We start from the raw sequence: 14,055 nt of genomic DNA, 5'->3' as shown, positions 1-14,055 counted from the left end.
AAATGTTTTATTGTTGAATTCATAGATTGAATTTGTAATAATAATAATAGTAATAATAAAAATAATAATAATGGCGATTCATTCCACTGTGGCGACCCCAGATAGGGACTAAGCCGAAAAGAAAAAGATTGAATGAATAATAATAATAATAATAATAATAATAATAATAATAATAATAAGTATAAATGTTTTTATTAGATTTTTTTTTTCTACTGGCTACTCATAAAAAAGAACAAATCATGATTCTTACTGGATGAATAAATGTTTTTAAAAAATCCATATCTTGAACGAATTTGATAAAACCAAAAATACATTTTAACAGTATTTATTTATTTCTACTTCTCCAGTTACACTTTCAAAAGGTAAGTTGTTGTAATATACATTTGGGTTTAAATCTGAATTATAAACTTTTATCACTTCTGTGATATTTCAACTGGTTGCATAGAACAATGTGGCTTAAATGATTCTTGGAAGATATATTTTAAAAACGCAGACCTAAATGCTCATTAAAATTGCCAGAGTTTTATAGCTGAACATTTGAGATTTTTGAAATATTTTATTAATGATATATAATGAAGTTATCTCCAATATGTTTGTTTTCAGTTACCTGAAAACACAATTATGTGAAGGTGAATGGGCATTTTTCTTTTTTCAAATGGTGAATTAGGGAGAATTAACAAAGGGCAATAAAATGTTCAAACACTTAAAAAACAAAAGGTATTATTTTGACATTTGTTTTTGACGAATTTGCCTACTGAGTTACTATGCTGCCATACTCGTAGTATGCATGCTAGTTACCCAGAATCCATGACCACGTTATTGTGTGGCTTGGTGATGGTGAGAAAAAGTTAGCTAAGAGAGCTAATGTGTGTGACAAAAGTTTGATTATCCTGTTGTAGGTGATATTCCTTGGTGTGTTTGATGCCTGGATTCCTGTCATGCAAGGTAAGGTAATAGTAATCTTTTAACATTTTAAGCTATAGCTAATTCCTGCCATACACAATAACTTTTAAGTATTTTTTAGTAGGCTAACTAGTACATTTTAGAAAACATCGTTTGTATTGAAGTTTAAAAGACGCCCAATGTTACTAAATAATGCGAGTATGAACTGAGACCAATGTTAGCTAAAATGTGTAGCAAATTAACAGGTTTAATTAGAGAAGTTTGATGAGTTTATATTTTTAATAAGAGTGTATTGATATAATAAACACGTTTTGTTGTACATTTGACACTTTATTTAGCCTACATATTATTGCTCATAAAATGTATGGGCAACATTTTTGCTAAGATTTGAGCCTAATATAATATACTTATGACTTTCAGTGTTAGGCTAAGCAGCTATCATTTTGTAGGAAAGGAAGAGTCAGACTTTGGTGTTACATTTATATCAAAACCTCAACAAATTAAATTACAGGCTGCTTTTTCCCCCTCAATCTTTTATTTATAAATTGCTTTCACACTTTTGACTTGTCATATATTATTACTCCCAATGAAATATTAACTTTCCAAGTATATGAATAAAAGAAAATCTTTCACTTAGACGTTTGCACAAAGCAATTACTTTATTTCCAGAATTCTGCCCACTCCAAGATAAAATCCAACAAGATGTGCATGAAAGAAAAACAACAGTGATTAACCATTGAAACATTTCTTTAGTTGTACTGACGGCTCTTATTCAACATTCATGTGAAACATGACAGTTTAACATATTTAAAACTTTGAATTAATTAGATCTTTGCGAGGTGATGAAAAATTACAGCTCAGTATGTCGTGCCCTACAAAAAAAACCTGATAAATCAAACCACAAATTCTATCCTGTTATCAACTAAACATTCAATGTGCCTTAATAACTGACAAATCCCAGCTGTGCAACATCACATCAATACTGTAAGTCTCATGAAAAATATGATATAGCAGCATCTTTTGAAAACATATCAGAGACTGACTTTCACATGGGTTTTCTTAAGGCTCATGCAAATACAAAATACATTCAAAAACTGTTAGAGCGTCTTCTGTCACCTCTTAAAATTTACTTTTAGATCTACAAGTGAATTTTGTACATCTATGATGTTCAAAGCCTTCTGATAATCAACAGATGAGGTTCTACCTCGTAAACATGGCATTTTTATTGAGGCAAAGTTGGTTTTATGTTCACTTAATCGTTCAGTGACAACTTGTGACACAGTCCCTGTATTGCTTATCATGTTACTTTGAGAATTCGGTCAGAAATAGCATGCAAGTATGACTTCGAAACAGCATTAGCACTATTTAATTCACTGAAGAATGTTGAACTTTGATAGTCTTTGGCAGCAAATATAATTTCCCTATTATGATTTTGCAAATAATGCTTTTCTGAAAAAATAATATTAAGAAAAGTCTGTGCGAATATAAAACCAACTTGACCTCAATGGCATTTTCACTGTAAACCGTCTCTCATTTATGGTAAGACAGTGATTTTTCTCAGTTTCAGACAAAAACTAATTTTATGCATGTTTCATACAATGTCATTATATAATATTTTATATTATGTCATCAATCATTGTCATTATAGTCATAGTGTACACATATATCCACAGTAAATATATCCACAGGGATATCCACAGTAAAGTTGACATCCTCTCTACATGCTGTATCTTCAAAGTGGGATGATTTTGTGTCCTACTTTTCTGTTCAAAGTCACACAGATACAGCTATCTGTCTCACTATGTCCTGATTAAAGAGAAACAGCCTTCTGCTGCAATCACTACATACTGTATCAACACTATGCAGTCTTTCCATGACCATATGTACAGTAGCTCGTATGCATAGGGGCATTTAGAAATACCACCGGCTGCTCACTATCGGTCTTGTCATTTAGATATTATTCCACTTCAGTGGAATATGAAACATCCATTTCTTCCTTTTGAGTGCTGTTAAGCAGGTTTCTAAACACTGTTGATTGGCCATTGAGTTCACATGCTCAACAAATATGACTTTGATTGGCTCCAGTTAAAAGTCGTGTTTATCATACTGTAGGATCTGCACACGAGCAGATGTGGGAGAAAACCATTGACCAGGTTGCAAATTACAAGGGTTTGATTCCCCTGAAACATGTCAAAACAAGACCTGGGTCTGCTCTTTAAAGAGTGGGAGATAGTTGCTGATCAATATTTTAAATATTAATAGTATTAATACATATAACAAGTAATATAAATATGTCATCATGTCCAGCAGGCTTTACCGGAAATCTGAAAGTCTGAACACTGGCAGATCTAGATGTTTAAGCGCCAGTCTAATTTCAACATGATGTTTATAGAAGAAGGTTAATAGCCTTGATCTTCAAGTATTGTAAACTTGTGCACATCTTAAATTACAAACTGCTAACCGGCACAGCAGTAATCAATCGCTGCTTTCGTTTTGCTTAGAAACTAATGCGGTCGGAACCAAAGTTTATTGGACTTCATTCTCTGGAACCTTCTGAAGCAGTAGTAACTTATTAACATACGCTGTAAACAATGCTGGCTTTCACATAATTCCTTGTGTCCCAACATATATCGATTAGTTAAACCTAGTAATTTTTACAAATTTAAGTGGATTGAACATGAAACAATTAAATCCTCCGCCTTCCTCCCGAAAAAAACTCCTGAATTGTGTTGCTTCAGTTCATTTTACTGCACAGTAAGTGTTCAAAACACACTTTTCATGCAAAATAGGTGTTTGTATTTACATCGTAAAAGTAAAATTGGACGCAAACACTTAATTAAAAAAAATATATATATATTTGATGTGTGTTCAAACTATTTATTTAAAATGAGTTGGTCGGCGCCAGTGGTGTAGTAGTTAGTGCGTCAATATGCTCATGGCGACCCGAGTTGCTTTGCGGTTCTATGCCGATCCTTTCCCTCTCTCTGCTTCTCCTGCTTTCCTGTCAATACTCGTCCTGACCAATGAAGGTGAAAAAATTATTTAATAATAAAAAAAAAAAAAGAGATGAGACAACATAATTCTTGAGTTTTTTTGGGGACAACCTAATTCTTTTATGTTCAATCTACTTAAATGTGTAAAAACTAAGTTAACTTATTTCCAACACAAATTGATTGTATGAAACCCAGCATTTTTAACAGTGTAGTGTGTATTTGATAGATGCCTATGCTTGCACAAGGAAGATAAACAGTAAAATGCATAGCATGGTCTTTTATGATCTTCCATTTTTTTTGTGAAGAAATGCAAACTTTTCATCGTTCAGCTAAATTCTGCATTTTAAACACAGTTCATCTTTGAGAATAACCCATCAGTTAAAATAACCCATGTACTGTTGAAATAACCCAGATCACTATAGGTCAGAATCCAATTTTTTAAATAATTTTTCAAAATACTGAAAACTTTTGATTGACCAATGAGATAATTGAAATAATTTAATTTGGTTCACGGGCGCATGCATACTACTGAAAAAAAAAAAGTCAGTGTAAAATTCACACACTGCTACTAATAGATAAACTGATGGTTGATGAGCTTGAAGCAGTGGTCACTGTAGCCAATCACAGTCAGGTCTGAGCACGTTAATTCAATGGCCAATCAACAGTGTTCAAGAATCCACTCTGCAAAGCTCAAAATAAAAGCGGTAAATTCTAGTATTGTCACAATTTTAACATTTCAGTACTGATTGGTATCAAAGCTGATACTTTTGAAAACCTTAAATATATTTTAGGTAATACCAATCCTTAAGTTTCTGAAAATAAAGAATAATACGCCATTGTGCTCTTGGATAAGACAGTATTTCTGGCTAATAAATTGTCATACCTGCAATAATTGCACTGTTCAGAGCAAAATTAACAAGGAAAAGATGCCTTCAAGAATATATCGTGACCTCGGATCACCATATTCAAAAAATCACTGTTGGTCAAAGTAATGTCATCAACACAAACATTGTCATTATTCTGCTACTGTGTTTTACAGTACAGTGTTATCTAGAAAAAGGGTCTTTAATAGGACTGCTTTTTAGTTAGTTATCCCTTAAATTATCAGCTGGTAACCACATTTTAGTATTCAAAATGTAGTGGCTGATATCAATAATTTATTTGAATTTGATGATGTTTTCACAGCTTAAGGCAAAGAGGCTACCAAAATAAAGCAAAATGTCGGACTAATTTAAAATAAGTGGACAAAAAATGTTTCTTGAAGAAAACAGTTTTTCTGCGATCGTGATTAAAGTCAAATGTAAGATTGAAAGAAAATTATAAATTCATGGTGCTGATTTTTAGATCTGCAGCATCGGATTCAGCATATTTTTACATGCCTTTTTATTTTTGCAATGGATTTCATATCTTTTCATAATTTTGTACCTTCAAAAATCCTAGTTGGCAAATTCTGTAAGCACCGTCTAGCATAATGATTATTAATTATAATTGTATATAATTATTATAATGATTAATTAATTGTCTTATCAACATATAAAAAATTCTATATATTTAAAGTAGGCATGGGCTGGTTTAAGATTGTGACGGTATGATAACCTTGGATAAAAATATCACTGTTTCAGGGTTGCACAGTACTGTGATAAAATATGTTCTTTTTTTAAATGTCTGGGTAGAAAACAACAACTTTTTCTACATTAAAAACAATATATTTTAGTTTAAGAAACATTTCAAATATTTTAAACCAGTAGCTTTTGATGTAGAAGGTTTTGATGTAGTCTGCTGGAGATATTGTTGTTCTAAAATAACTAAATAAAAAAGATGCAAAAAACACATTAAAAAAAAAGTACATATACTGTAGGAACGATATACCAGAAAATTCTGGTGATTTTAAAACCTTGACTTTTCCAAACCACGGTAAACCTTGAAACCGGTTATCATCCCATGCCTAATTTAAAGTAAGCTACAAGAACATAGAGCATGACTTATTTATATTGATAATAATCATTGTTTATATTTTAATTCATTCTAAATCTATTGCATTTTAATATTTAAACCTTTTATAGATTTTTCTTATTTGTAAATAATGCAGATGAACATCAAATACAGAGCATTAACATAAAAGCAGTACAATACAAAAAAAAAAAAAAAACACAATTATTAAAGTAAAACTGAGTAAATAAACCAACCCAAAACACATAAAAAAGAGGGTGTGGGGTTGACTATATCGTAGCCTTAATGTTATTTTGTCTGATTATATGTTTGCTAGTATTGTGGGCCACAGAAATTCTGAAAGTTTCACCATTTATCAAAATAAATTTAATTTATTTCATTTTTTAATTTTAAATATTATTAATAATAACGGCTGTTTCACTTGATAAACAAAACAACGTATGCCAATACTGTATTGTGCCATACACATTAGACTTTCGGCCAATTCACAAAGAGATTCTTGCAGTTTAAAAAATGATGAAGACCACTGATCTAGAATAATATAATAAATACTGTAAAACACTGTATGCATTAACTGTACACAAGTAGCAAAATTGCTTTTGGCTTAACCTGTGCATAAATCTTCAACAAAGACATACACTATTAAATTCACTTCAGTAAATCTAATAGCTCCCAGTAAAGAGTTTCAATTAACTCAAGACATATACTCGAGAAGTCTCAGTCAAGTATACAGAGAAAGCCTTTTATTATTTAGTGACTGTTGGCTTTCGTGTGCCTTCATTTCTTAATGTCTCTTTCAGTTCTATGAGGATGTAAGCTCTTCTCATAGGCTAAGATAGGAATCGGATTCGGTCCAAATGGCGTCCTCCTGTTTTCTAATGGCCATGCATACAAATGCAGAAAGATTGCAGACCCTGGTAGAACCCAGACACACTACACATAATCTTATTAGCAGGAAATGGCCTGGACCGAAAGATAAGGGCCCTTAGTGAATGTGCGCTGCTAGATTTCTTTCCGTAATGGGATCATATACTCTGACATAGAAAAATAAATATCTCGAGTAATTAGAGCAATGCTTAAATATTTAAGCAGTTCTAAATTTGCTCTGACGCTGAGTAGTCATAAAAAACATACATCATATTCCCTGCAACAAATGTAAACAGATGATTTAAGATCTTGATTATTAATAATAATAACAATAATAATAATAATAATAATAAAAAAAAACAAATCTAACCACTAACACGTTTTTTGACAGGCTTTTATGTGTTAATTATATTCCCAAATGTACATTGATTATTTAGTTTTGATGTTAATTTTTAGCAAAATTAAAAAAAAATATGACCTAATTCAAATGCCACATGATGGAGGACTGGAAAACCATAATTTTTAAAGTATCTGTAATGGTCTAAGTGAATTGCTCTTGAGAGCACAACAGCAGCAGCTCTGTCTCTACAGCAGTTCATAAGCAGTTTTTAATGCCTGGGCTGGATGGGTCTGTCGTCCAGCTACTGACCGCCTGTTCTGGCTTTCTGCTGCAGTAATGCTGCCCGCTGCTCCATCATGGCTCTCATCATGGTGGGGTTAATAGCTGGACTCATAGCAGGGGACATGGGTCGCAGTGGATACTGACCGGATTTCGAACTCATTAAAACACACTGGAAGTATGGTATCTTGCCTGTAATGCAACAAACAGAGTCAGTCAGTCAATCGTTCAATAAGCCAGTCAATCGTTCAGTCAGCCAGCCAATTGTTCAATCAATCGATTGATCATTCAATCAATCAGTCAGTCAATCCTTCAAACAGTCAGTCAATCCTTCAATCAGTCAGTCAATCCTTCAAACAGTCAGTCAATCCTTCAAACAGTCAGTCAATCCTTCAAACAGTCAGTCAATCCTTCAAACAGTCAGTCAATCCTTCAAACAGTCAGTCAATCCTTCAATCAGTCAGTCAATCCTTCAATCAGTCAGTCAATCGTTCAATCAGTTAATCGTTCAATCAGTCAATCAATCAGTTGTTTAGAAAGTCAATCAATCTTTTAATCACTCAATCGATTGTTCAATCAATCGTTTAATGAGTAAATCAATTGTTCAATTAGTCAGACAATCCTTCTGTCGTTCAATCAGTCGGTCAATCCTTCAATCGGTTATTCAGTCGGTCAATCAGTCAGTCAATCCTTCAATCAATCAATCTGTCAGTCAATCCTTCAATCAGTCAGTCAATCCTTCAGTCAGTCAGTCAATTCCTCAATTAGTCAGTAAATTGTTTAGTTAATTGTTCAATCGTTAAGTCAATCAATCAGTCAGTCAATCCTTTAATCGGTCAATCAGTCCTTCAATCGGTCAATCAATCCTTCAATTGGTCAATCAATCCTTCAATTGGTAAAACAATCATTCAAACAGTCAATCAATGCTTAAATTTGTCAGTCAATCCTTCAATCAATTACTCAATCAGTAAGTCAATCGTTCAATCAGTCAGTAGGTCAATCAATCAATCGTTCAATCAGTCAGTCAATCAATCAAATTCTTTAACTCATTACTGTTAAATAATTTTATATAATAAATGTAAAGTAAAATTAAAAAGAAAACTGTGAAACTGTCCGGATTCTTAAGCACCATATAGTATAAATTGTAAAATAATTATAATCAATTTAAGATTGTACAATAATTATTCATTTATATTCCATCTTTATTGAACAAAATAACATGGCTGTTTTACTGTTTGAAACTTTGATAATGATTTGAGATGTTTTTTGAAAGGTGAAAATCAGAGTTGTCATCAGATCTATTCATTTAGAAACGCTATAATTTCAAATTGTAATGATGTTATGACAATTTTTACTTCGTCATATAAATATAGCCTTGGTAGTTTAAAGTTACATGATGTGTATAATTGAACATAACAATATACTAATTAATTAACAATATCTGAAAACCTGTTACAGTATCCAATTTCTACAGCAAAAATCATTATACTGTTGATAAAAGTAAGGATGTGCAGATGTAGCTTCACTTACCTGGCTTTTTGCCCTCCGTCACATTTTCTTCCACATTCAACTCTTCTAATTAAAGTTAATTAATGAGAGAGAGAGAGAGAGAGAGAGAGAGAGAGAGAGAGAGAGAGAGAGAGAGAGAGAGAGAGAGAAAAATTGAGTAACAATAGATTAATTTCAGCATATAATATTAAGCACTGTAATGGAAATCTTTAAGTGACGGACAAGGACTTTCAGTTAAGGATTGAATATCTGTTAATGTGACATTTAGTTATCAGTTGTTAAGAGGTGACATGACAAAGCTCAGTTCTCAGAGGAACAGTTTTTACATGCGGCAGACCCTGATATCTGCAAATACTCACTGAGGAAGAGCTGAGGACTTGAATTTTAAAGTAATGACCTTCAAAAGTTACTTGAAATGGATGAAAAGCAGGCTTTCAAATAGTGACTGATGGGATTTTATATGGATAATAAAATAGAAATAGATAGAATTAAAGGTGCAGTAAGTGATTGTCTTCAGAAGCATTTGTTGTTGTGCTGGTTGAAAGTCTCTTCACAGTCTAATAGTAATGATTACAGTAAATGATCTAAATGTATTTATATGTATTTTAGAATTTTGGGTAAGGCATAAAACAAAACAAATGTTCATTCAATTAAATAGAGTCGGATCGACACCTCTTAATAATTGCGATAAGTAGCCCATTCTGTCTGTCAGCAAATGCAGATTTGAACAACTGTGCAGCCGTTTGTACGCAGCTCCGGTAAAAACATAGCTTAATCAAAACTTTTTAAAAACCTAAATCAATATTTGAGTTACCTTTGCACGCTGGAGAAAGGATGACACCATGTCTGAAGGATTTCTCTTAGACGGGTAATGTTCTGTTTTAAAACTGTTTTAGCTTCACGTAAAGCCGATGTAAATGGGTTATATCTTCACAGAAGTGTTAAAAACTAAAATCTTTCGATGAAAGACTGTTTTCAGTTTCATAAGGGGCCTTTTATAACATCGATGATGTAGATTTTATTAGTTTAACAACAAATCCTAGTCCGCCTAGTCTCCATATACTGTTTACCATGCTACTCTAAATATTTGCTCTGAAGTATCATGTCAGTTTGGCTTGCACACCGGACACGCACTAGTCACTTTTAACACATGAGAGGGTTCTTTTGCGCTGCTTGTGTTTCAGGAGATGTGGCTCTAGACGGCAGGGGAGGGACTGTGATTCAGAGGTTTATGCTAAGCTGTTAGCATTGTGGAATATCACTTACTGCACCTTTGAGCACAGTTCTGTGGCAAAAGTGTGTGAGTATAGCCAGCCTCTAATAGGCACTTTGATTGACATTCTCTCTTTGTACAAATCAGCAGATGGGGAAAGCTTCACCTTTTTGTAATGATCTTTACCTCATTAGCATAAACAGCCCTAAGTGAGAAGCAGCTGTCCTACTTAGAAGTATTATACAAGTACAGTTTTAGAATGCTCAATTGAACACTGTTGTCTTAATAGACTGCCTTCGTCTTAGCCCATTCTTTAGAGTTTTTCAGTTTTTTCACATAGGTTACATTAGTCCTGTTTTCAATCTGCCACTGTGGCACTATTTGTAGCTCCACCCTATTTTGAAAAGAGCACAATCTGATTTGATTTTAAATCGACAGTCACTAAAATGGCACAATCTAGCCACAAAAAGCCTAAAAGGGAGTTACAAAATATTAGCTGCTTCCCAATTCCCATACTATCTATCCTAAATAGTATTTCAAAATAGAATTGGTATGTCCCAAATCGTAGGATGTTGAAAAGAGTATGCTAAAGGTTACCGCATGGTTTACTATTTCTAGTAAAAAATTTAGGTGTAGAACGATCCATACTTTAACCACTGATATTGCCAACAATACATTGGGCGTTGGGCGTGAATTTGATTAGAACTACTAATGTGGGTGAAAAGTGTAAACAAACTACAAACATGATGGACGCGTGAGAGCAAACGTCAAGAAGACAGGTTTTGGTAAAAATGTTTGTATGACTGATAATTAATATCTAGCCCACTGGAAAATATTACAATCAAGTTTTCTGTTTTATATTTCATCTGCAACAACAATCCTGAACTTATATAAAGACGTGTTTGGACATTAACGTCTGAATGCATAATTATCCAAAGACCTAAGGAGATTTCTCTGCAGGTAAGACTTGTGAATGGCAGATTAACCTGCTGCTGATTCTCCAATAGGGTAGGAAATAGGGTAGGGTTTTCTGAAAAAAAAAAACCCACCTCAAAATAAGTGACTGTTTGCTTTAAACAAGCAAAATTATTTGCCAATGGGGTAAGAAAAATAATCTTAGTGAGTTATAATCTTTTGTTATAAGTTATAATAAAGTATTGAGTTATAATAAAGTTTTTTCACTTAATTTTCTCATGCCAATTTTCTTGTTTAGTCATGACTTAAGATTTTTTAGATATTTGGAGTGGAAACAAGATGAAATTATAAGTAGGAAAAACTTTTTTTTAGGAAAAAGGTGAGTGAATAAAAACAGGTCTTTAGTCTTGCAATGCAAAGTGCAAAGTAACTATACCATCTTGGCTTTTCTTCTGTTATTAACTCTTTCACTGGTGAGTTAAAAATATTCTATCTGGCCCCGGAAGTGAGTTTTGTTAGGCAATCATTATTTTAGAATGCTCATACTTAATGTTTCCGTGGCGACGCATCATGTTTGCCACGTGACACACTGCAGCCACAATAGCGCTGTATAAGAGATGTATCCCTTTAATTATGTTTTTCCATTTTAATACAAAATATATAAGTGAGTGTTTGTGGTTTAAAAGGCGTATAAATGATCTCGATCAGGATTTTTCATGTCATGCTTCTCAAGCTGGATAACAAGTAAACACTAGAACCAGGGATATTACGTTCCTCACTTCAAAATGGAACAAAAGTAGGATTCTGTAGTGATTTACCCTGCTGGTGCTCCCTTTCTCCTCAGACTCCAACATGCTTGCGTTTCAGGTGGTAAATCATTGCCGTGATGCTTCCGTCATCACTTTTGCATATTTGGCTGTTTACACACTAATTTTGTTTATTTAGTGTGAAATGCTTTCACACATTGGATGACTAGGGTCAGACAGATTTCTCTGTCTTCGCTATGTATGGTTTCTCTAACGTTACCTCCGCTCATTTTTTTTGCTCCGTCCTGTCTATGAGGCGAGAGAGGCAGAGAATGTTCAACGCTAAGAACATTTTCTACTGATTTTTACTTGCCTTGCCAAAATATTTACTGGCCCCTCCAAAATAAATAAATAAAAAACATCTATTTCTTGGCTACATATTTAAAATAATGTGTCAAAAATCAAGTCTGTAAATCTAGAATTTAAATACTTTAAAAATGTTAAAATATTTAGCAGTAAAATACAGCAGTATGGAAAATGTGTAGGTATTTTATTGCATAACAATAGGTGGCTGACTTAAAAGTGATGGAAAACTATGCAAGACATCACTTTTTTTGTTTTTAGGTGTTGTACCCATGTAAATATCTGTTTCCACAACGTTAGAAACTAGCCTCATAATTTGATGTTGCCATCTCTTCACTGTACTGATTTTTACCAGGTTGTGGAAAAAAAATAACGTGCTCACAACATCCAATCAGATAAAGGGAACCAAAAAGCAATATGGTGTTTACGACTTCACAGAAAAGGTAGCATTCAAAGACTTAAAAGCACAAATTGTTTCACGATTCTAAGCCTGTATTTGTAAACAATTGACAAATAGTCGCAGGCATCTTAAAATTTTGTGACAAGGCAGCACTGATCGGGCCAGTAACGATTCTCTCTACTGTCCCGAACATCTCTCACGCTGGCCACGGGCCATCTGGCAGTCCTTATTGTTGAGCCCTGTATTCACTCCGCTCCAAACTCAACTAAAGTATTTTAATAATCAAATGTCTCTGAAATGTACAAATGTACAACGAACTGAATATGAAATTCGTTGCCAACGTATTTAGTAATCGATTTTAATCGATTTGATTCGTTATTGCAGCCCTTGTTAAATTGGACTGCAAGTGGTTCGTGAAAAAGAGCCAAGTTTTTGCTATAATAACATGCTGAAGTAGAACAACAGTTAGTACATTTGACCTTCAGTCTCTAAACAAGAAAAGTCAAGCAATTTGTGTTGTAAAATAAAAAAAAAACTGGTCAGGTGTTTTAGTGGAAAAGTGACAATATGAGTTCACGCAAGGCCAAGCAGCCAGCAGCATTAGTTTATTAATAGCTGCATTTAATTTCTCTATTTCACTAATGCTGTTTAAAAATAGCTTAATCTCTTTGGTATAAGCAGGAACCACAGAAGAGTCACAGTGTGGTTTGTTGATTTTACAGTGAATAGTTGTGTCTGAGTTATTGAAATGGTGATGTTAATATAATTGGTGTATATAGAATTGTACCTCAGTGTCGCCTGGAGGTTTTTGAAGTTCTCCCAATTTCTACAATATGCAGGTATATATGCAGGATCACTATGATGATGCTTAGAATATTTATTTCAAAATGTAATCTGTAAACTGCTTACACAAATGGATGCATTATCGATTTGCACACACACTTAATGTAATGCTTTAATGGAAGCTTCACACCATCCTCACAGACGACAGAAAACATCTAAACTTACTGGTTGCTGCTGGTGCTTCGGCTGCTGGTTTCTCTGTAGACAAAATAAACGAGGACAGAATTATGATTAGCGGAGATTAACCTGTAAAGGAATGGAACACTTAGGCTCCGTTCCAAAGCGTAGAAATGTCTCGCCGCCTACCTATATTCTAACTGAAATAGAAGCTTAGAAGTGATTGATTTGGAAAGCTCACCATAAGCAATTTCCAAATAGCTAATCACACTTTTTAGATGGATTCCAGCAGAGTTTGTTTTTAACACATTTATGAGCTCACAATGGCGTTTATTTTAAATGATGTACATTTTTATTAAATGTGGTATGTATAAAAAAATGAAAGATAAAAAAACAGCTCATTACCCCCTTAAGAATAATATATTTTATTGTATCTACAGAACAAACCATTGTTATCCAGTGGCTTGCCTAACTAAACTAATTAACTTTAAAATTTAATGGAAATGTATTTTATTGAGCTATTTAAAGAGCAAAAGTCTTAAGTGTTATTTCATATTTGCTTTTTGAATTTCTCTACCTGCAACCTGAATATGATTTGACTATACCCTGAAAACCTA

General features: G+C 33.4%; 2 protein-coding genes across 53 annotated transcripts in view; one reads left to right on the top strand and one right to left on the bottom strand.

Annotated features, from left to right (window-relative positions):
• Nucleotides 1-792: 792 nt before the first annotated feature.
• nkain2 (sodium/potassium transporting ATPase interacting 2) overlaps nucleotides 793-14,055 on the top strand; it is a 432,978-nt gene continuing 419,715 nt past the window's right edge. For 2 of the 3 annotated variants that reach the window (XM_087296306.1, XM_087296307.1), the window contains exon 1: nucleotides 793-945. The gene's annotated coding sequence lies outside the window, so the exon portion shown is untranslated. Of the gene's footprint in view, nucleotides 951-14,055 lie in introns of all 3 variants that reach the window. The other variant, XM_087296309.1, reaches the window with a different exon arrangement.
• Nucleotides 6,567-14,055, bottom strand: part of trdn (triadin) — a 94,545-nt gene continuing 87,056 nt past the window's right edge. For 38 of the 50 annotated variants that reach the window (XM_087298456.1, XM_087298461.1, XM_087298460.1 and 35 more), the window contains 3 exons: nucleotides 13,487-13,519; nucleotides 8,863-8,907; nucleotides 6,567-7,524 (listed from right to left, as the gene is read on the bottom strand). In XM_087298456.1, coding sequence (XP_087154582.1) covers nucleotides 7,355-7,524; nucleotides 8,863-8,907; nucleotides 13,487-13,519 — 248 coding nt within the window. In that variant the 3' untranslated portion in view covers nucleotides 6,567-7,354. Of the gene's footprint in view, nucleotides 7,525-8,862; nucleotides 8,908-13,265; nucleotides 13,305-13,486; nucleotides 13,520-14,055 lie in introns of all 50 variants that reach the window. The other 12 variants (XM_087298478.1, XM_087298481.1, XM_087298483.1 and 9 more) reach the window with 3 other exon arrangements.

The sequence above is a fragment of the Danio rerio genome, chromosome 20, assembly GCF_052040795.2.
Source record: "Danio rerio strain M-AB ecotype USA chromosome 20, GRCz13ab, whole genome shotgun sequence".
NCBI classification, from domain to species: Eukaryota; Metazoa; Chordata; class Actinopteri; order Cypriniformes; family Danionidae; genus Danio; species Danio rerio.
The sequence above is the reverse complement of the archived record's forward strand: the minus strand, read 5'-3'. Positions and strand labels throughout refer to the sequence as shown.